Source organism: Narcine bancroftii, chromosome 3 (assembly GCF_036971445.1).
Source record: "Narcine bancroftii isolate sNarBan1 chromosome 3, sNarBan1.hap1, whole genome shotgun sequence".
NCBI lineage: Eukaryota > Metazoa > Chordata > Chondrichthyes > Torpediniformes > Narcinidae > Narcine > Narcine bancroftii.
The window spans coordinates 299,854,432-299,877,655 of record NC_091471.1 but is presented as its reverse complement, the minus strand read 5'-3'; the positions used below and the strand labels follow the sequence as shown (position 1 = coordinate 299,877,655).

At 39.8% G+C, this 23,224-nt stretch overlaps 1 protein-coding gene and 1 long non-coding RNA gene across 20 annotated transcripts in view; one reads left to right on the top strand and one right to left on the bottom strand.

The window, feature by feature from the left end:
* Positions 1-270: 270 nt before the first annotated feature.
* On the bottom strand, positions 271-17,002 carry LOC138758978 (uncharacterized). Of its 2 annotated transcripts, XR_011354557.1 has the most exons (5): positions 16,448-17,002; positions 12,386-12,592; positions 10,878-10,928; positions 4,529-4,771; positions 271-529 (listed from the first exon to the last, which is right to left on the bottom strand). It is a non-coding gene; the product is annotated as an uncharacterized lncRNA (long non-coding RNA). The 2 variants fall into 2 exon arrangements; XR_011354556.1 differs by lacking the exon at positions 12,386-12,592 and having other exon boundaries at positions 16,448-16,940.
* Positions 16,633-23,224, top strand: part of LOC138758977 (transcription factor 12-like) — a 135,198-nt gene continuing 128,606 nt past the window's right edge. For 10 of the 18 annotated variants that reach the window (XM_069928683.1, XM_069928682.1, XM_069928693.1 and 7 more), the window contains exons 1-3: positions 16,892-17,086; positions 18,034-18,093; positions 18,650-18,722. In XM_069928683.1, coding sequence (XP_069784784.1) covers positions 17,072-17,086; positions 18,034-18,093; positions 18,650-18,722 — 148 coding nt within the window. In that variant the 5' untranslated portion in view covers positions 16,892-17,071. The other 8 variants (XM_069928695.1, XM_069928684.1, XM_069928692.1 and 5 more) reach the window with 4 other exon arrangements.

Sequence of the window (23,224 nt, the reverse complement as noted above, 5' to 3'; positions counted from 1 at the left end):
TTAAGCACAATAAAGGTACTGATTCCTGACTCTACTGTCTTTAATGTCATCTATTGCCACTTGCGTAAGGTAGTGCCGTCAGACAGGCCACTACACTTGTTAAAAAAATAGTGATTGAGTAATAATCCAGACAATCCCTTTGTGGTGTCAGAACAGTCCCTGATTATTGTAACAAGGGGAGGTTTAAGAGCTTGTTAACTGATGGAAAGAAACTAGTCTTGAACCTAGACTTGCACACTTTCCACAAAATTCAAATTTGGATTTTTCAAGTCAGTTTGGATGAGGATTTATTGTTTAGCCTTTTAAAAATCATTTACATTTTAGTTGGTTATGTAACTGAGCTAAGCACTACATTTTCTTCAGGTCCGTGAGACTTGTGGATGATTACACATTGGTCCTTGGGCTTCATCAGTGCATTTGGAGTAAGTGCGGGTTGTGACACCCATTTCAGCATACTGGACAAGAGGATCCAATGTTGGGCCAGTTTCCCTGCCTGTCAGAGTCCTAGGGTAAACTCCATGAGAGGTAGCTGAAACAGAATATAAATTTTGATTGAAGGAACACCGAGCACTACAGGAATGATTTATTCACAAATATAATTCCAGATTTATATTAAATTGATGGCCATGATGTTAATCTTGAACACCGAAATGAAATGTTTACTGTCACACATATCAAAATACTGCACAAAGCTTTGTTTCGGTGGCCACCTAGGCAATCCAACTCGGCAATCCAACTCGTATAGCAGGTATTGCAGTAATAAGAAATAAACAAATAAATAGGTATAACAGTAGTCAAGTGGACCAGGGTATGGAGCAAAGAACAAAAATATAGTGCTAGGAAAAGAGAAAGACATCGTAAGCATCCGTACTGCAAACTGAGATCTCAATTTCTTCAGGAATTAGGTCCTGAATAACATATTCAAGGGTCCCAAAATTAGTTTAAAATATACAACAGGATCCATGAATTTACCATTTTGTACACAGGCCATCCAACCATGAAAGTGTTTCTCTTCATATCTGAAATATGGGTGTAATACAGAATCTGTTATCTATTTCTTTTATGTATTGCTTTGTACAGTTAAAAAAAGAACCATTTCACATGAAGCCTGAGCGATCTCATTTGCATGCAAATTAAGCCTTATTCTGATCAGTTATTTTGAGTTCAAAAAGGAAGTATTCTTTCTGAAGAAACTTTGCCGATCATTCTGTTAGTGTGCAAAAATATAACCATAGTAAAGGCCATATGCAAATAGCATCTCAGTCCTTCATGCACTCCTCAATTTCTCACCCTTTTCTCGTAGTTATTTTCTTCTCACTTACGTTGCCATATTATCTTGCCACAGTTGTCAAAACTACTTTGTAAAAAAAACTCCACCTATTTCAAACATTTGCTTAAAAGGTTTATCTCTGCTTCATATTAAACTAGACCTTTAACATGATTAACTTCACTAATCAAATAGAGATTACTCACCGTAAACGGGTTCAGGTGCAACATGGTATAGACTACAAAATTGAAAAATACTGTAAATCAAGTGCTTTTTAATGATGTACCTCAGCAAAACAATTCCAATTGCTTCTTCAAGACGTATGTTTCCAAAATGGTGCGACTTGTAATCATTTTCAAGATCTCTTACACATCCTCTCTCACTGGAAGTTTGCTGATGTTCATTGTATCACTACATATCAACTCGCATTAATAAGGAGCATGTAGCATGTTCAAGTATTTCAAGCTGCTTCACCAGAGTGATTTCAAATTAAATTTAACCTTGTGTCACTTGGAGATACAAGGACAGGACACTAAAAATTTGATCACAGAGGTTAGTTACTAGAAATGTCTTAAGCAGTAAGAGAGGTAGAAAGACTGAAGAAGTCCATGAAGGGAATTTCAGAGATAATATAAAGACCACAAGTCAAGAAGCAAAATAAAGTGATTCTAAAAGATTTAACTTCAGGAGATTAGAGGTTATCAGGGTTACAGAGGGTTAGATGGCTTTAGAGAGACAAATGAGGCCACAGAGAGGCAATAAGTTCCTGGTTTGTCTCTATTGCTTTTCTCAAACAGAGGAACAACACTGGCTATTCTTCAGTCCTTTGCAACCTGGCTAAAGAGGATAAAATGATCTCTGTCAAGGCCCTGGAACTAATATATTTAAAAAACCAATCCATCTCCTTTCAAAGCCACTCAAATTTATGATGTTTTAATTCTCATAGTTATACATCATCTGCAGCTTAAACCACACTTGTTTTCTCACTTTTCCAATTCATGAAAGATTATGGGCCCAAAAAATTAATCTTGTTTTTCTCTCTACTAATGCTCCCTGAAATTCTGAGGATCCCTATATCTGCTTTTTTTTTACATTTTTCAGTTTTTTTTTTGGGGGGGGGGATTTCATTTGGGATGGCAAAGTTAGCTTAGTGGTTAACTCAACACTATTACAGCACACCGACCTGGGCATGAATCCACCACTGTCTGTCAGGAGTTCTACATTCCCCCTGTGTCCATCCGGGTTTCCTTTAGATGCTCCGGTTCCCTCCCACAATCCAAAGATGTATAGGGTTGGTAAATTGATGGATGTAATTGGGAATTATGGATTCTTGGGCTGGAAGGACCTGTGACCATGCTGTATCTCGAAAGTTAAATTTATTAGAGGGATATAAGTGCTTTGCAGAGTAAGAAACTATTGTAATCCATCACAACAAGTAAAATTCTCTCATATATGTCAATTTTTATTTAAGTGTCAAGTCTAAATCTAATTCAGAAGAATTATATTGTTAGATCTCCTGCAGAAGTTAGTTTTACATAGACTGAGCTTGTTAACGGAAGATGTGACACACTGCTCTGGTGTGAAATAGAAGTTTAAAACTGTGCAGTAAATCCTTTTGTTCCAGAGCAAGGGTCTCATCCCAAAACATTTACCATTCCTCCCCCGCCCCCCCCCCCCCCCCCCCACAGATGCTGCTCACCATTGAATTCCTCCGGGAATATATTTTTAACCTTTTTGTTACAGGCACTTGTTCAATTTGGCTCGAAGGTGAAATTTAATTATTTGAAAAGTATCTGTACTCCTGTCAATATTCTTAGATATTTAAAAATATAATAAAAGAAACTGTAAAGACAATTTGGCCCCAGCGCTTATTCTTTCTCAACAATCCTTCACAACAATGTTGCCTTTACCTTTACTTACCCCATCAACAGAAAATAAACAAATTTATATAGAGCATTGGACCTCTTAATGTAGTTCACTACCAACAAAATTCAGTTTTAAAAACATTGCTGCTTGTTAAGCAGTAACTATTTTTTCAATTCCAAAAATAAATTCTGAGGATGTGTAGCGGCAGCTACACTGCTAACTGAAGGATCGCACAACCAGACGGGTGGAGTTCAGTGAGCAAAACTGATTTATTGCAGGCTGCCTGGCTGGCCTTATATTCCCAGCCCAGACCTGGCTGAGAACCGCGCTGGGGGGCCCCAATGTCACCGGGGCGTCACGTGGGTCCCCAAGCGTGGGCTTTTGAGCCTGGTGCCAAGGTCGGGAGGAAACCCCCGACGGCACCATTTTGGCCGGCATGCGTGACAAGCGGGACCAGTTCGCCTGCCTAATGGCGTTCCGCCACAGAAGGACACAATGACTAGAAAAAGGATAGCATTAAATAGGAGAATAAATAATGTAGAAGCAGTTCAATGTAAGTTGGTACAGATCATATAAAGAAATTTATAATGGAAATACCGTATACCCACAATCTTGGTTCTCTCGGTATCAGGGGTAAGAGGTAAACTATTATTTATGTGGAATCCTGAAAGGAAAAGCCAATCGAACTAACACATAGGATCTTAGCTTTTAAATGAGGGTAGCAAGATTAGTGTAGCAGTTAGCGTAACACTATTACAGCGCCAGCCACCTGGGTTTGAATCAGCGCTGTCCGTAAAGAGTTTGTATGTTCTCCCCGTGTCTGCATAGGTTTTCCCCAGGTGCTCTAATTTCCTCCCACCCTTGGGAGTAATTGGATGGCACGGGCTCATGGGCCAGGAGGGCCTGTTAGTAAGTCTAATTTAAATTTAAATAATCGAGAGAAGGGATGGTGATGAATCCAGACAGATTAAGCAGCAGTTACAACAATGATCAGCATTACAGACCCAAATGAACCTTTCTGTAACAATTCTATTAGCCAACCCTCTTTGTCAAAAATCACCGCCACATCTACACCAGGGCCAGGTACACACATCCAGTCTTGCTGACCTATCACATGTAGGATTTCAAAATCCTGAGCAGTGGTAGTGGCTTCAGTGGAGCTATGAGGATGACCCCCCCCCCCCCCCCCGGAAATACTTAGGAACCTTCAACAGCCTACAAAGCTAGAAATAGGACTTTCACATTTTATAAAGCGTGATTTTAATCATTTTAAATATCTCTGACATTCATTTATTAAATCTAAGGAAAGCATTATTTAAAAAAAAGGTAACAGGATGAAACACCAAATAATACTTAAAGAACTAATGTAATGTAAAATAATTGTACAAGTATTACCTCTGTCTCTTTTGCTTCCTTGAAAAAAGAATCAATGGGCTCCTGGATTCAGCTTCAGGTCCAATGTGATCATTCCACTGTGTGGCAATAGTCTAGCTGGATGCTGCCATTGAACTTCAAGTTGCAGGAAATCCTAACGAGCATAGCCTTAGGAATCTGGAAGATCAGGTCTTCCTCATTTGACAATGCATGAATGGAGACCATGAAAAAATCAATTTAAACAGCCAGTGGTTCGATTCAGAGCTGTCAATAGCAAAAGTAGATTCAATGATTCCATAGTACCTTAAATTCATACAATTTCCCCTTCAATTGCAACTATAGTAATAAAATTGTTATTTTTGTATCCCATAGCTTAAGAAGCATGAATCACTATGGAGGAAAATGATGACATCATGACATATGGGCCGAAGGGACTATTCCTGTGCTGTCTTGTTCCATGCTCTGTGATCTTACAAGCATTTCTAAAACAGAGCCAAATGCATGATGGTTTTTTTTTCGCAGCAAGCTAAAGGAACATCTAGATTTAGAAAACAATGGTTATGACAGTACCAAAGGCACAACAACAAGAGTTAATACTTCAGAATTTTCCTTGTGTGCTTGTTTTTTCTGTTTTGAGTAAGCTGATTAGTGATTAACACATTTTGATATGCTACAATATTCGTGCCAAATTTATGGCTTTTCCTGTTGCAGTTGCATGATTTCCATTGAGACATTCTTGGAGTGGGCATGAAAGTCCCCAATCACACAGCTGAATTTCTACAATATCTCAGAATCTCATCCCTTTTTGGATGTGCATTGAATCCCTCGTAGTCAAGTTTTATTGAGCTGGTAGGGGTAATATTTAATTTTCCTCTTATATATTGTGTTCCAATTCCTCCTTAATAGATCTTAGTATTTTGTATTTTCTATATGTTCATCAAGTGAAACCCAAATTGGTTTAAATAAGCATTCCGTGGATAAGCCCTTTAAATATGAATAATGAAACGTGAAAATCTTTTGCAAACTGATAACTGAATTAATGGATTTTGAACAAATATTTTCATATTTATTCTTGAGTCATAATTTTCCTCAGTCCAATAAAATAACTCAGCAGAATCTACAGTACAATTTTCACTCTGAAGGACTGGCCAAGCGATTAAAGATTATGAATTGTAATTCATGTGTCTTGATCCACATTAAAATCAAGATTTGCTTTTGGGAATCTTATTAAAAAATGAGGCATTGATGTGTGTGGTGGTGTATTTTAGGAACCAATCAATGTGAACCAGAGATTCACATCTGGCTCCTACCACAGAGACAGACTAAGGTAATTCATCTTCCAGCATCAAAATCCATTCAACTCCGCACCTCTCAGTATCTCAAGCCCCATCACTTTAACTAGACCTCCCTACTGACATGTCTTAGGTCTTATCCCTTTCTTATTAACAATGGTAGACTTAAAATGAGATTGAGTGGGGTTTGAACTACAATTCAGAAGTGAAGTTCTTTATTGGTTGAATTAAAAAGGAGAGGAATTAACAAAGTAGAAGAAATTGAGATTTATTAAGATATCACCAATGTCCCTGACGTAAAGCCCTGCAAAACATAAAGGACACATCCCAGGACATCATGGTTAAAAACCTCCCCACCTTTGAGAACATCAACAGGGAACGCTGCTGTCAGAGAGCAGCAGCAATCAACGTGGACCCACAACATCCGGCACACACACTGTTCTCGCTGCTACCATAAGGAAAGACTCACACCACCAGGTTCAGGAACAGCAGCTACCCCTCCACCATCAGACTGCTCAACAACAAACTCAATCAGGGACTTAGTTAAGGACTCTCATTTATGTACTTTATTGATTTTTTTTCTCACTCCATATTGCGGAGTCAGTTTGTTTACATCTTTATTTGAGTTTTTTGCTCTACCCATCAGTGGTAATTCTGCCTTGCCCACAGGAAAAAGAATCTCAGGATTGTAAGTAATGGCATGTACGTACGTACTCTGACAATAAATCTGAAACAAAAACTACAACAATGGTGCTGGGCAATTTCGGCTGATGACAAATCATTGTCTGCCTTATGGTAGACTAAAAGAAATTTTGTATATATGGTTGGCGTTGCAGTTAGCACAACGCCTTTACAGCGTCAGTGATCAGGACCAGGGTTTGAATCCCGTGCTGTCTATAAGGAGTTTGTACATTCTCCTCATGTCTGTGTGGGTTTTCCCTGGGAGGCCCGGTTTCCTCCCACCGTTCAAAATGTACCGGGGATGTAGGTTAATTAGGAATAAATTGGGCAGCACTGCCTCGAGGGCCAAAATGGCCTGTTAGCATGCTGTATGTCTAAATTTTTAAAAAAAATTCTCCCAGTGGAAATGGAAGTAATTTCTCTGGTATATGATGTGGAATAACTTTTCTGAATGAAATTAATCTCAGTTACGTAACAGTGTAGTGACCAAGTTTGATTGACAGGACACTAAGTCAGCCTTGCTCTACCTTTCTATGATGTGCAACCAAGAAGAAAATGGAAAGATTGTTTTTTTCTGAAGAACAAGTAGAAAAGTGTAAAACACAAAAGTCTGCATACACTGTGATTGAAGTAAAAACACAATGCTGGAAACTCACCAGGTCAAACAGTGTAGCAAAGATAGAGATACATAACGAACACTTCAGCTTGAGCCCTTCATCAAAGTATGAGCAAAATGTAGGCAGGCGCCTGAGGTATTAGTTGCCAATTCAACAATAACATATGACAGTCCTATCCATGCTATTACCTCTAACACATTGGGTTTGAATTTGTGATGTGCTCGATAACCTGAGTACTGACTTTTCCTTTCCAAAACACAAGGTACATAGTTACAACCACATTAAAATGCAGCAAACTTACTATAAATGCATGGTTAGACCAAATGACCTCCTTCCACACTGAACGATCCCATGGCAAAGAAAATTAGCAAGCTAATAAAAAGTCTTTACAGGGAGATGGAGCTGTCTTTTTTATAATGATGGTGTATATCTTTGCCCCAGAAGTTGTCTTCAGAATTATGCCTTACCTAAACTGCCAATCACTACAGATTGCTGGGATTCTGTGGTCAGGACACAGAACACAAGGTGTGTCCTGAAATTTTGAATCACAAATTAAGCACAAGACAGTTTGCATCATATGGAAATGCCATAAATTACATTGGTTCATTTTCAACACACACGGTTCATTACAGCCTAGCAATTGACAACAAATTTAAACATTTAAGACTAATAGAATTTGTTGGCAGGCCACAGGTGTCAATATTGTGATAACTTTGAAAGAAAATAGCTTATATTCACACACAAGTTACCGATAAATGTATTGCACATGTGGCCATTACTTCACTAACACCTTAGACCATTCAGCAAGATTATCAAAAACCACCTGTATACTGTTTTTTGTCATTCTGTTTAATGAACAAATACAAAGAAATGTATTGCCATCTGAGTGAGTGCTGGGATCAAACGGACAAGAATGATGTTTAGAACTCATTCTTCATTTCCTAATCAGGACTTCAATTCCCACATCTGGATTCCCAATTAGCCATGTGTGGTAGTAGTTAATGTATCGGACAACACTGAGTTATAGGACTGTAAATCAATTGACTGATTGAGATGGTGTATAAAACTTGAAGACAGAAAAAAAGCTTAAATAGTCCAAAAATGTCACAGTACACAGAATTAACCCTATAACCATATAACCACTTACAGCACAGAACAGGCCAGTTCGGCCCTACTAGTCCATGCCGTAACAAATTCCCACCCTCCTAGTCCCACTGACCAGTACCCGGTCCATATCCCCCAGTCCTCTCCTATCCATGTAACTATCCAGTCTTTCCTTAAATGTAACCAATGATCCTGCCTCAACCACGTCTGTCGGAAGCTCATTCCACATTCCCACCACCCTTTGCGTAAAGAAATTTCCCCTCATGTTCCCCTTATAATTTTCCCCCTTCAATCTTAAACCATGCCCTCTAGTTTGAATCTCCCCCACTCTTAATTGAAAAAGCCTATCCACGTTTACTCTGTCTGTCCCTTTTAAAATCTTAAACACCTCTATCAAGTCCCCTCTCAATCTTCTACGCTCCAGAGAAAAAAGCCCCAGTCTGAACAACCTTTCTCTGTAACTCAAACTTTGAAATCCTGTCAACATTCTCATGAACCTTCTCTGCACTCTCTCTATTTTGTTTATATCTTTCCTATAATTTGGAGACCAAAACTGTACACAGTACTCCAAATTGGGCCTCACCAATGCCTTGTACAATTTCATCATAAACTCCCTACTCTTGAATTCAATACTCCAATTTATGAAGGCCAACATTCCAAATGCCTTCTTCACCACACCATCTACCTGAGTATCAGCCTTGAGGGTATTATTTACCATCACTCCTAAATCCCTTTGTTGCTCTGCACATCTCAATAGCCTACCATTTAATGCATATGACCTATTTAGATTTGCCTTTCCAAAATGTAACACCTCACACTTATCTGTATTAAATTCCATCAGCCATTTCTCAGCCCACACCTCCAGCCTTCCTAAATCACCTTTTAATCTACGGTAATCTTCCTCACTGTCCACAACACCACCAATCTTTGTATCATCCGCAAACTTGCTTATCCAATTCTCCACCCCTACTTCCAGATCGTTTATATATATTACAAAAAAATAGTGGACCAAGGACCGATCCCTGAGGAACTCCACTAGTCACCGGCCTCCAATTGGACAAACAATTTTCTACCACTACTCTCTGACACCTCCCATCCAACCATTGCTGAATCCATTTCACTACCTCCTCATTTATACCTAATGCCTCCACCCTTTTTCCTAACCTCCTGTGGGGAACTTTGTCAAAAGCTTTACTAAAGTCTAAATAGACAACATCCACATCTTTCCCTTCATCAACCTTTTTTGTAACCCCCTCGAAAAACTCAATCAGATTTGTCAAGCATGATCTACCCCTGACAAAACCATGCTGATTACTCCCTATCAATCCCTGTACCTCCAAATATTTGTAAATACCATCCCTCAGAACATTTTCCATCAACTTACCCACCACAGAAGTCAGACTCACAGGCCTATAATTCCCAGGTTTACATTTAGACCCTTTCTTAAACAGCGGAACCACATGCGCCACCCTCCAATCCTTTGGCACTACCCCCAAGGCCAGTGACATCCTAAATATCTCGGTTAATGGCCCCACTATCTGTCCACAAGCCTCCCTGAGTGTCCTTGGGAATATTTTGTCCGGTCCCGGAGATTTATCCACCCTATCTTTTTCAACACAGCCATCACTACCTCCTCGGTTATCCTTATATGCTTCATGACCTCCCCACTATTTTTCTTTACTTCAACTGGTTCAATATTTTTTTCCCTAGCGAATACCAAGGCAAAGAAATCATTCAAAGTTTCCCCCATTTCCTCTGACTTCTCACTCAGCCTACCCTCGCTATCTACAAGGGGTCCAATTTTAATCCCTCACTAATCTTTTACTTTTAATGTACCTATAGAAACCCTTTGGATTTATTTTTACTCTGTCTGCCAAAGCCTCTTCGTGCCTTTTTTTTGGCCTTTCTAATTTCTTTCTTAAGATTCCTTCTGCACTCCTTGTAGTCCTCCTTCAAACTCTCAGCTCCCTGCTCTTTATACCTCTTGTACACCTCCCTTTTTCTCCTAACCAAATTTCCAATATTCCTCGAAAACCAAGCCTCCCTTTGACTTCCAGCCTTTCCTTTGATCCTCACTGGGACATAACTACTCTGTACCCTCAAAATTTCTTTTTTGAATATCCTCCATTTCTCATTTACACCCTCACCTGAAAATATCCTGTCCCACTCAATACTCCCCAAATCCCTTCTTATTCCTTCGAAATTTGCTCTTCTCCAATCCAGAACCTCAACTTTAGGCCCCTCCTTGCTCCTCCCTAAAACTACCTTAAAACTAACAGAATTATGATCACTAGACCCAATTGGATCTCCAACATTAATTATAGCAAGGTCAATCCCAATTATTTGAAACTCACTTGTAATTATCTGTTAATTTTGTTTAATCTATGTAGCGTGGTCATTTACACTGGAAAGGCATTAGAAGGTTTTTTTTAAAAGTCACTTATTAGTTATTGGTGCAAAAACAGATCATAATTCAATCCCACACCTTGAATCTGTTCTCACTTAAGTTATGCCATTCTTTTGCACTATTAAACAAGGTCATACCAAAACTGCATTAGTATCAGAAGTAGAATTTCCAGTTAATCTTTGTTATACTCCAGTTTTAAAATATATCCTCTGCATGGTGTACATCACTTCTTATCTAAAAGAACTGCTTCTAATCCTTCAATAACATACCTTTCTGTTTAAAAGTAGAGGAAAGTCACGACTGATTCAAGCTTTTGAGAGCTAGGGCAAGAGAGAAAAGTTGAATAATTCTACAATCCTTGTGTATGAAAAATCAAACTTGATTATATCTTATTGATGCTCACAAAGAATGATGATTTTGACCTTATAAATTAGCTGCAAACATTTTTGCACAGCAGATTTTCAAATAAAATTATTTGTTGAAAGTGAAATGATGAAACTTCAAGTCAGGTTTATGATCTCTTCCCCTTACACTAATGTCAACTGATCTGAGGTGCAATGTTGCTTTGTTATCAGCAATCGCTCAGTTGACAGCACTTCTCAGAAGACTTGAGAGCCTGAACCTCATACTAGGGGTGAATTATCTTTGCTGATAGAAAAGCTTAGTACGGAAAGACTGTGACACCACAAGAATCAAGATACTTAAGGCTTCCCCAAATTCATTGCTGCACATCATACATGTTGTAACTGACTGAAGTACTTCAATCGTGGTGTTTGCAGACTTTAGTGTTTTACTCTTGTAACTGATACACTAGCTTAGTAAGCAAAGGAATTTAGCAAAGAAACGTGACTTTTCTTTGGATGGATGTTGAATGGAATTCAGAGCTGTTTTAGGATGCATTCACTTCCCCATTTTGCTATAGGTAAGTATTCACCTCTGAGTCAGCAAATTGTGGTTCTTACTGATATTCCTGAACAGGTTTAAAGTGTATGAGCTTGGTCTTGAAGATGAGATGTTGATGTCAAAGCCCTGGACAAGCATATAAAAAAACCCACGAGATCCCAGAAAGCCAGTCGATGCTTATATCTCAACCAAAGTCACTATCAATAGAGGAATATGGTTCAAATGCAGGCAAGGACAGGTTGGGGCAAAGGGCCTATTTCTGTAAAACTCTAAAACAAGTAAGCACATTACATTACTATTTGTATGACCATGGGGAGGATACGTTACAATTCCTCTTTGTCCATGTATTTAATTGAGTTTGAACTCTTTGGGATGCTGTCAGGATGTCAAGTCTATTGTCATCTGATTGCACAAGAGTGGCCGAGGTGGACTGAGTCTTTTAATATGTTGGCTGCTTTTCCAAGGCAGCGAAAGATATAGGTAAAGTCAATGGAGGTGTGAGAGTATGTGCAATGGTCTGAGCCACCTTCACAATCCACTATAGTTTGGGTACAGTAGTACCAAGACCATGCAATGATGCACCCTGACAAGATATTTTCCATGGTACATCTGTAGATGTTGCAAAGATGTTTGAATTGAAAGGTGAAATGGCCACTGTAAACTGCACCGTGTGAAAAAATCTGGAGGGAACTAATGGGAATGTTATGAGAATAAAAAATGGAATTGGTACAATTAGTGTAAATGCAATTTTTCAGTGTGGGCTGACGCCATTTCTGAATTGTAGGTCTCCATGATTCTAGAGAACTGCATGGTTATATGATTGATGAGCATGCTTTGGTTCTTTTATTAGAAACATGAAGGACAAAGGACTTACCTAGGCATAGACTCCTCCTGTATACGATGTTCAATGTGGCAATGTGCTGGAAAAACTCAGCAGATTATGAAGCATCCATAGCAGTAAAAGAATTCCTGACAAAGGGCTCAGGCCCAAAAACGTTGACTGCTTTTTAGTTCCTGTTGAATTTCTCCAGGACTTCTCTGTACTGCACTTGACTTTCTTGAGAGGTCGGTGAGATAAAAACTGGAGGACATGGGTTAAGTGTGAAAGAGTAAAAGTTTATAGAGAACGTTAGGGGAAACTTCTTCACACAGAGTATGGTGGGAGTGTGGAAAGTCCTGCCAGCTGAATTGGTAAATGCAGGCTCAATTTTGATATTTAAGAAAAATTTTGACATGTACATGGAAGGGACAAGCATGGAGAGCTTTGTTCCATGTGCTGTTCAGGGAGACAATATAGAAAAATATATTTCGGCACAGACCAGAAGGACCAAAGGGCCTGTGCTGTAGTTTCTATGTGAATCAACAATTGTGACGGATATGATATGGTAGTATACTTGAAAGCACCAACGCCCATCTCCCACCATTGAGAATATTGATGAAGATAACATGCACATTGATCTGCCAGCACATTACCTGGGAAACAGATCATGAACTTCTTTCAGAATTGATGGTTTCATACCATGCTCTGAAAATTTCAGAAACAAATCAATGACGTTGGAGATTAAGAAATAGATGAGAAAGGTGGTACTAAATAAATGGGCAAGAAACCATAAAAATTTTCAATGCTTCTCACAGGGTTTCGTGATTCCCAGAGGGGAGAATAAACAAAATATATTGCATAGATTCAAAAGTAATTTGTTGGAATGATGCATTATCAAAAATAAATGAGTTATTTGGGGATGAATACTTTCAAAATTGGATTCAGACAAGAATAGAGGTTGGAATAATTGGGGGGGGGGGTGGAGTGGGGGGTGGGACCATCATTTCAGAATGCGCCTCAGAAATGGTCAAAGTGGCAGCGTTTGAATGCATGTCTTAGTTTGATAAACTGGCCTTCTATACACACAAATGGGGCAAATATCTAGGTTTCCTTGGGGAAAATAGTGGTGAATGTTGTTAATGAAAGGCAGTTTTTTTCTGTTATTAGAGGGCTAAATAGATACGTGATATTTTTTGCTACCGTTTGTTTCTATCTTATGGATAAGTTTATGTTTTGCAACTTATGATTTACATAACACTGACTCAAGGCTTTGGAAAAACTTTTTTTAAAAAAGAACTCAGTAAAATTTAAATCATAAAAAAAAACTTGAGAAGCCTGGAATGTTTTTGTTGGCACTGACAAGTGTAACAGATAACCCATTTATGTTTTCAAAATGATGGAGGGTTATAATAATTGATAATTTTATGGCTGTTAAAAAAAAAAGAGGAAGCCAGAACAACTCTATTTACCAGGTGGTTAAAATCTCGAACTTAGTGTCATGGACTAATGAAGCAGAGACAGTAAATAATTTCAAAGGGGAAATTGAAAACAAAAGGACTTCTAACACAAAAGGGAATGTGAAGGAGGATGATATCACAAGCTTAATGGGCCAAATGGCTTGACCTAAGCTGCAAAAATTCCATACTATTGAATACTTTGTTCTGATAAATTGGATAAAATGTCAAGATCAGTTTGATAATCCTGCCAATTTCTATCACTTCAGAATATACTACCTGATTATAAAAGTCAGAATTGTGACATCTTTCTATTGGATTTCACCAATTGTTGTCTCAATGTATATTTTGAGTGAGACGTGGACTTGAGATTTGGATAATCTATAATAGTTAACCCAAAGTTCTTCTCACTCATGCTTATGTAAACAGTGCAAGAACAAAATTGATTGCACGAAAATGAATAAATTCTGTGTGATTTCCTTTCTTTCAATGTCATTATTTTAGTTTCCGGTATCATACTGAGTATGCAGACTTAGATTATTTAAGACCTGCAGATAAATGTCTTGTGTCAGGGAAGCAAGAGGGACTATTACTGAAACTATTGCAAAATACACCATGCAAAAGGAGCAGGTAGTGGTTTTATGAGTGAGTTAAAGCATGTCCATGGTGTGTCAACAACCCACTGATCTACAATTTTCTAAAAATATATTTAGTTTTGTAGTGAAATTGTGTTTTTCTGAAGAAGAATAGAATGCATAATAGAATGCATCATATCCATTAAGTATCCATTGTCATAAAATAGGTACCAGTATTTCCCAGAACAAATGTAACAGACTTACTTTGAAATCTTACACCAATGGAAACAATTTTATTCTTCGGACAATTAATTTACTTTTTAAAAATTTGATTGTATTCACAGGGGTATAGTGATCAAAGCTGGTTGTAGAGTTTTTTGTTTGCAGACTGCAATTTGATTTCAAGAAAAAAAAATCTTATTGGGAAATTGTGGATTTATTATAAGTTTTACACCAGATCACCAACATTTCTTCTGGCCTTTTAAGTCTGATAGGCTGATATAGAAGGATCAAAATATGCAAATTGGTTCACCACCATTCTCCCATCACAAAGGCCTTAGCCATCCTTCAGGATCCCATCCACTTTGCACCCCAACTTCCTCCGTCTCTACCCTTTTTTTTTCTAAGGCAGAGTAAGATTTTTGCATAGAAGGGGAATTAAAGGTTATGGGGAAAATGCTAGAACAGGCTCAACAGGCACGACGGTTGACTCCTACTCCTATTTCTTATGTTTTCATGTTCCTCTTCCCATCTGAGACCTAGACTCTTGATGGCAGCAATGGCAGGTAGCATAAAGGAACCTGTGTATATTAGTTAGCCTTGCAGAGATGAATGTTCAAACAAAATGTCCAATGGTCTACTTGCTTTCAACTCCTAAGTGGAAATGTACCATGGGATCTTAACATTTAGCTTCTAAGACAACAAATTGATATCCATGGAAATATCAGGCTTCACTTCTTGAGAGAGGGATTTCAATTAATGAACTTTTGATGGCTAGAGGCCACATCCAATCAAATGGACACCAACTTACAGTCAACACTTTAAATGTTGCATCTGAGACTTCAAAACCCCTAGTTACCTCAGCCACCCACTCTCCAATTTCTTTAATCCAGTATCTGTTGATACTTTAAGACTCAATTTCCGCTATTACTGTGATTCAGTTATTTCATTTGTGATAGCTTTCAAGCAATCTAGTTTTGTAAAAACTCTTTTCCATTCAACTTTTGCATGAATGCTCAAAATCACCCTAACAACCAAATCCAAAATATTTAATTGCTTCGGTTTATTTTAAAGCTACATTAAAAAAAAATAATGACAACTACAATAGTGGGTAAAATTTTGTGTTTAGCCTTCCACGCCAGTCAACCTAATTTAGGCAACATTTTTTGCAGTCAGGACTGAGGAAATTGTAATCCACGAGTTTCAAAGAAACCCAATGCCAATATTCAGATAACTGGTAAATCAAGTCTCTGTGATGTTTACTTTTGTATATTAGAACATGCGTGCTGCATATAAAATAGGAATGCAAGTTTTGTCCAGTAAACATTTTGCCTTTTGTCCTCAAGCGTTTGAGAAGACATGTTGCATAATCTGTTGCAGACATCAAGAAATTTGGGTATTGAGGGGTGAGCCCCTCGATTCATGGTTTAGTTCGGCCAAGCGCTGGAAACTCAGGAGGCTGCCCGGGGAAGGGGGGAGCGTAGCAACTCGGGACGAGCCCGGGGGAGGAGGAGCAACTCGGGACGAGGCCCGGGGGAGGAGGAGGGACGGGGGTAACTCGGGACGAGGCCCGGGGGTGGCGGGCAACTCAGGGGTAGGGGTGCTCAGTGGGAAGGAGGACTTGGAGGCCTCCAGTGAAGCCATGACGTCACCGTCCTGCTCCAAGCAGCTCCACTTCCTTTTCCTGCCGTTTTAATCGGATCCCTGATCCCACGAGTTGACCAAGAGACCGTGAACTCTGGGTCATTTCCACAATCATCTCCGTCACCCACGCGCCTAATGTGCATTTTACGGCGGCGAAGAGAGCGGGTGAGGAGTCCGCCTCCCCCACTTCATCCTCACTGCTCTCTGCCAAGCCGGACACCCACCTCCTCCTGCCGCCTGAAGTGGCCGCGAGCGCTCGCCGCCTCCTCCTCCGCTCCTCCTCCTCCGCCGCCGCCGACCAATCAGCGCACCAACTCCGGACCGAGGGGATGGGCGCCCGGCCACCTGCCCGTCAAGGGCGGGCCGGCCCGCCGATTGGCCAGGCCGCCGTCACTCAGGGTGAACCCACAACCCTCGAGCGGTCCGCTGTCGGCTTACGCGGAATATTGTCCCCGAGGAAAGCGCGAGGTCGTCCGCTCCCACCCGGATCTCCACCGTCGCTCTTGCACGCCAACTGCGACGGGATCTTCCGTGGAGTTTGGGGAGCGCCGTTCCCGGTCGCAGTCTGCCCGTTTGTTTGTGGTGGTTTTTTTTTTGGCTGAGCCCCCGGATGTTGGCGCAGGGATATTTCCCCGCCTCACAATGTGATCGCGTTGAAGAGGGTAAATATGTCGGCCGCTGGGAATGCATTTGTTACGGTGCCGCGCAATCTGTGAGAATTTCAATGAGCTAGCCGCGAGAGTTGGCCGGGAGATCGAGCCGCGGCGGCGGGCAAGGTTGCGCGACGGTCCCTGCGGCCGCCGAGGGGGGACCCCGTGGCGCTCCCCCGGTGAACGCTGGGCTCTCCGATGCTCAGCGAGGAGGTAAACAAACGGCGTGGAGTTTTATTGTTAGCCCGGCACAAAGTTGCGTGAGCGCCCTCGGGGACGGGTGCAAGTGAAGTCCGTAAAGGGGGGGGGGGGGGGCGGGGGTTGGGGGGGAGGAAAGTCTGCAAATGCACCGTGGTTGAAGTGAAAACAATACTGCAGCTCAGACAGTGGACTTTGCAGGGCAAAGATTCAGATGCATCACCAGTGTTTCAGGCTCATTCCAAGGGAATGAGCGCTTTTTAACTTCACTCCCTTTGTGCCCAGGTCTGAGATTGTGCAAGGATACGTCGTTTGCCTTCATTTTGCTCCGGCTCGAAATATTGGGGATGGAAAATCAATAGTGCAAAAAAAAAGATAGCGAAACTCAGCAGATTATTCTCAAGTCTTGTGGTGGGGGGGGGGGGGGGCTTTTTTTTCTTTTTGTTGCCTCGCCAACGTTTTGGGCTGGAGTTCGTCAAGGTGCGGACAGGCGCCCGAACAAAATGGTGGTAGAGGGGGGTGGTCCCGGTCGGTTGGGCTGCAAGCGCATGCCATGGACCGGAGCCGCGGCTGCAGCCCCTCCCGGGACGAGGGGCGCAACATGCATAAGAGTGCCCGGGCTTGCATTCCTCCCAACCCTTGCCGGCTGCCAGGGGCCCTCAACTTTTTATTTAACCCCCCCTCCCAACACCCAGTCAAAGTTAGCAGCCTTTTACTTTGTTCCCCCATCCATCACCAAATTCTGGTGACTTTTCCCCACACACACAAACAAAGTGAGCTTGTTCTTGCACTTCTTGGTTTTTTTTAAAAAATGGCAAATCTCCATGAACTTAGACGTCGAGGCTATTTTGAATCTCGTGATGAACATCACGGTATGGTCAAGGGTAGTAAGGTTTGCTTTCCATTTCTTTTTTTTTAACCTTTCTTTAGGGGTGTTTTAATTTGTCAAAATGAATCCTCAGCAGCGAATGGCAGCCATAGGGACGGACAAAGAGCTCAGCGACTTGCTGGATTTCAGTGCGGTAAGAATTATGGCGGTGTACCGTGTATTTGTGAGCGATCTATGTTGCGAGATTGCTGCTTTAATGCAATTATGCAAAAGCCATCCTCGAGTAACAAGTTTGATTTGCTATTACCAGCAGAACAGTGAGTCGGATCTGAATTTTAAGTGTGAAGTGAGTCAGATATGAACAGTTTATGGAATGCCATTAGCAGGCGGCGCTGATACTGTCAGACATTCAGTACAGGACTTGGCAATCTTTTGTTTCCAAAAAAAAAGACCACGGTACTCGATCCCGGGGATCTGCATTGCAAGATCGCCGTCCCGGTGAAATAATGTACCCGGTACGCGAACGGCACACTTTGAAGGAGTTCACAGACTTGCACTGTGGCACAAGAATGAAATTGCTTGTGGGTCGAACGAATTTGTTTAAAAGAAACAAACGTTCTGTTGCTTTTAAAATTTGCGGTATTGTTGATCAAACTGATTTTTTTTTTGGAGAACTGACAGTAGGCGCTGTTGCAAAATCCTCTTTTTGTTTTATTTCCTCAAGTGACACTTTATTCTTTATTTCTTAGATGTTTTCCCCGCCTGCCTCCAATGGAAAAAATCGTCCAACCACGTTAGGAAGCAACCAGTTTGGGGGAACAGGTACAGTGCGCTCATATGTTGCAGTGGCCAATGTATTCTATTGGTGAATTGTGTTGCAGCACAGTTTCTATCTTCAGACTTGGTTGGAATCTGATCTGAATTATAAGGAGGTTGCAAGTTGAAAGAAATGGGTCTTTAAAATCATTTAAAAAAAAAACAACTCTGGTTGTTCACTGTTGATAGATTACAGTGGGAAATGTGATATGGTGTCGGGGTACCTTGGAATTCAGCCAGAGGGTTTTTTTTTTGCTGTACTAACAAACAATGGTTTGACAAACAGGAAAAATATAATCATCGGAATTATTTTTTCTTATAATTTTCCCATCTAACATCAGAGATTTTCACTGTCTTGCGTTTTGAATAGCAGTCAAAACATCTGCTCTTTTTGTGGAAACTGCATTTTGTTTATCTTGTCCAGTGATTCATTCTGTGTTCCTGCAAGGAAAAACCTCCCAAGTTTGTTTTGAACATGGTGCATTGTGTCCTGACGTCAGCATCACTGTTAAAATGCAAGATGATTCGTTTCTGCATGAATGGTTGCACATTTGCAGTTGTAATATTATGCACGATTGATGTCTTGTAACTTGTGTTACTGGCTCCCAAGATCCTAGTGAATCAGATGATGAAACACCACACACAGGATTTGTTGCCTGAATGAAAAGCCTATCTCAAAATTGTGTATTGACTTTCCTCCCCTAGTTGTACAAAATCCGAATTTGTGATTTCCATATTGCACTGAGAAATGTCATGAGTTTTGGGATGGAGAATGAATATACTTTTAAATTCAGCAGTAAAATGTGTGAAAGCACTTAGAGTATGGCAGAAATATATTGGGGGACATATTAGGGGATAGAATACATTGTGAAAACTTGTTTAATTAAGGCTTGGTTAATTAGAGTTATGTAATTTTAGATTTGCTTTTTGTTTTTGCTGCAAAATTTTGTCATTAATCACATACAGGTTTACAGGCATTTGGGAGTCTCCATGGATTGGTGGGGAAATGGGGGAAGGATAGGCTGGTCTTGTCATATTTCCAGTTGCTCAGTGAATTAAAAATTCCCCTTGAAGCCTTTTTGAAGGATGCAGAGCAGCAGTCAATAACTTACTGCAACAAATTAATTGTTCCTAAAACAGCACTAATAAATTGGTATGCATATTCATTAAAGTTCTCCTGGATTCTTATGAACTGCTCCCATCTTCTTTCCTTCCTTTTCTCCCTTGCCCTTCAACCAAAGAAACAAGCTGCACTTGCTCATGGAAGTGATGTAGAAGTGGGAGATGTAATTCAATCAGTTTTTGGCTGTTGTCTTGAACTAAAGTAGAAAAGCTTGAAGAGTTTATGAAAGCCTGTTGAATCCAGAGATTGAATTACAGCCTTTATGTCCCTGCACAGCATCTGTTGTTTTGTATTAATGTGGTTGTAAATTTTGTTTTTTTTTAATATTCGGGAACAATTTTCTCAGCATTTTATTTGTTGGTGAGGTGATAAAACTGTAGAAATCTGATAAAGAAGGGAGGCTCTTATGTGCTTTTTGGAAAAATCTCATTCCTCTTTCAATACTAAAGGCATAACCCTGAAAAGTTGCCACTCTAAGTATATATCGAAGTGCTCTCTAAATGCATTGATGATTGTCTTTCCCACCTTTCTCAGAGTTTTAGAGGTCATGTTACTGGTTGAATAATCCAAAAAGCTTGTAGACTGGAGTTCAATTCCCACATTGGCAGCTATGGAATTTAAATTTTATTAATCTGGATTTAAAACTAAAGATAGCTACTGGTAGTCTTGTTATGATTGTAAAATTATTCAAAATCTGTTGTAATAAACTTATTTTTTTGTTGCTTTTCTTGCCAGATTGTAACTCCTGGTCCATAAATAATATCAGCGCACTGGAATAGCTCAAAAACTTCTTGGTTTAAAAGCTTTTAGGGGTGGGGAGTAAATGTGGGCTTTGTCAGAAACACTCATGGTTTCAATCAAGAAAAGGATGTTTCTAAAGAAAAATTGTCATGTTTGCTCTATTTTGAAGCTTGCACTTGAAGTGTATACAATTGTTACCCTTCCACCTGCTGCATTCCTTGGATGCTCCTATAGTGTATTGGGTAGTTTTCTCTGGGTGCTGTCTGCATGGAGGTTCCCTGTTTTTTTCTCTCTTTTTCCCACCCCATCCACCCACCTTGCATCCCAAAGATTTATGGAAGGGTTAGTTGCCACAATTTAATGCACCTGGTGTAGGTCAATGGATGGTGCAATGCACTTGGTTTGTGTGAATGTGTGAGATGATGGTTTGCTGCAAAATGAGGGGGTGGGGGACATTGGGGCCAATGGAATGCTTTGGGTGCTCACACAGATGATGGGCTGAATGACAACCGTACAGTCCGTGCCCTCGAGAAATGTTGTGCTTCTGAAGGGTACAACTTTTGAGATGTACTCATTGTAAATCTATGCACTCTCTCCAGTATCATCACACCTTTTTGTTACTATTAGGATTTTGGTGGTTTCCTGCATTTTTTTTTCACTTGACAGCTTGTTTTTTTTAAAAAATCCTGGTTTAAGATTTCATTCTTTTCTAGATATGTAGGCATTACGCAACTGAAATGTAAGATATATGACCCTGTTTTATTTTTACACTGAATTTAGTAGTTTCCTCATTGTTTTACTCCAAGTATAATGCTATTATTAACATGGCACAGTAAAACTGTAAAAATTGTTTTGATGCTTGTATATTGTTGTCATGCAAGTTTTAAAACTGAGAGATGTGGGGCATAAATTTCAGAACCAACTCAGGTTGATGGGCACTCTATATTCACCTTTGCAAGTTGGGTCTTGCTTTGTGCAGCTTGTCTTTTCACCTATCGCACCCTTGGTGATCTTGCAAACTTGCATCCTCTTTAAACACCTAAGTTTGTGTTGCAATCACACCCAAGTCACCCACATGCTTGCTGGTTCCTAGTTGAGAAAAATTCTTTAAAGCACTGGTCTCAAATCCCTCAACGCTCTTGCCATTCCTCTACCTGTCTGTCCCCTCTCCCAGGTCTAATAATTCTGAGATGTGCCTTTACTTTTGTTGGTCTAATGTTGGTGGTAGTACTTTCTATTGCCAGGTTTAAAACTGGCATTCCCTTCATAAATCTTTTCCATTCTTTCCCTTCATTTTCAAGCATACCCTTTAACACTGCTTTTTTTTTTCCACCTAACTTCAGTAAAACTCCAAAAATCCAGATGCCAGAAATCCGGACCACCCTAGAATCCATACTTTTTTAAATTTAGGGGGCTTTTGTGTGCATGCGTTTTATTTTTTTAAAGTGCACATAAATCACGAAAATGAATACATTTTTTTGTACTTTGTATGAAACTATCAAAATTTTCTGGTTATCTCTTTTTAAAAGTACTGCCTGTGAATCTGGAAAATTGGGACTCACCCAATCCCCAAATAGTCTGGATTTTAAGACTTTTACTGTTTATGATAGCAGCACTCTTTTTCTCTCCATTGTGACTTGCCAGATTTTCTTTGATAATGCTCATGTGCACCTTGCAATACTTTTTTGGCATTGAAGTAACCACATAAAAATGCAAGATGTTCTTTGTTTAAAGGGTTTCAGATTATAAGGCAGAGTTTTGTATAGCAATTGCCCTACATCAGAGAGTCTTTCCAATGTTGATGCAGAGAATTTATTGGACTTTTAACTGATTGCTTGGGGCAGCGGTTCCTTTGTGGCCTGTTGATATATTAATGATACTTCCTTAAATGACACAACATTTTCTTTGTGTGTGCTTGTAATAACTTCATGTGGGTCATATAATTTCCAGAATGAATGGGATTACATGTGCATGTACTTTGTAATTTCATGATTGTTTTCATTTTGCTAAACATCAAAGTAGTTGCGTCCAAAAATTCGGGTTGTGAAGGTTAAGAAACTGATTACAGCCTGATAATAGATAATAAATAGTTCTTTTCAAACCCCTGAAGTCCAGCAGGTTTCGAGACATTTGATAGATATTTGGGCATGAGTTATTAATATGCTGAGGAGCCGTCAATAATTATTGTTCATCCATGGCTAAACTTTGTGATGAGTCTAACCATGTGCTGGGAAGGAATTTCAAAATAAGTGCCACAAGGTTTAAAGAAATTCTCATTGTTGTAGGGTTGGCCTGACCTTATCCTGTCGCTTCAATGTAACCAAGAAATGTTCCCCATGTCAAATTATTTCTATTTTAAGATTCTAATCATGGCATCCCTTTTGACATTCAAACATACTTTCCTTTTAAAATCACAATTACTCTAACCAGAAAATGATCTAAATAACAAAAAAAGCAAAATACTATAATAAATCTTTTAAATATTTTTAATTTTTTGTATTCGTGCAATCTTGACTCTAATTCAGAATATGGATTTTTAAAATTGTCCAACATGAATGTTTGGAAATATGTGGATGACTGAGAATGTTTTTTAGCATCTGTGTATATTTTGATTGGGCACAATCCAAATTCTCTTGTAGCCTAT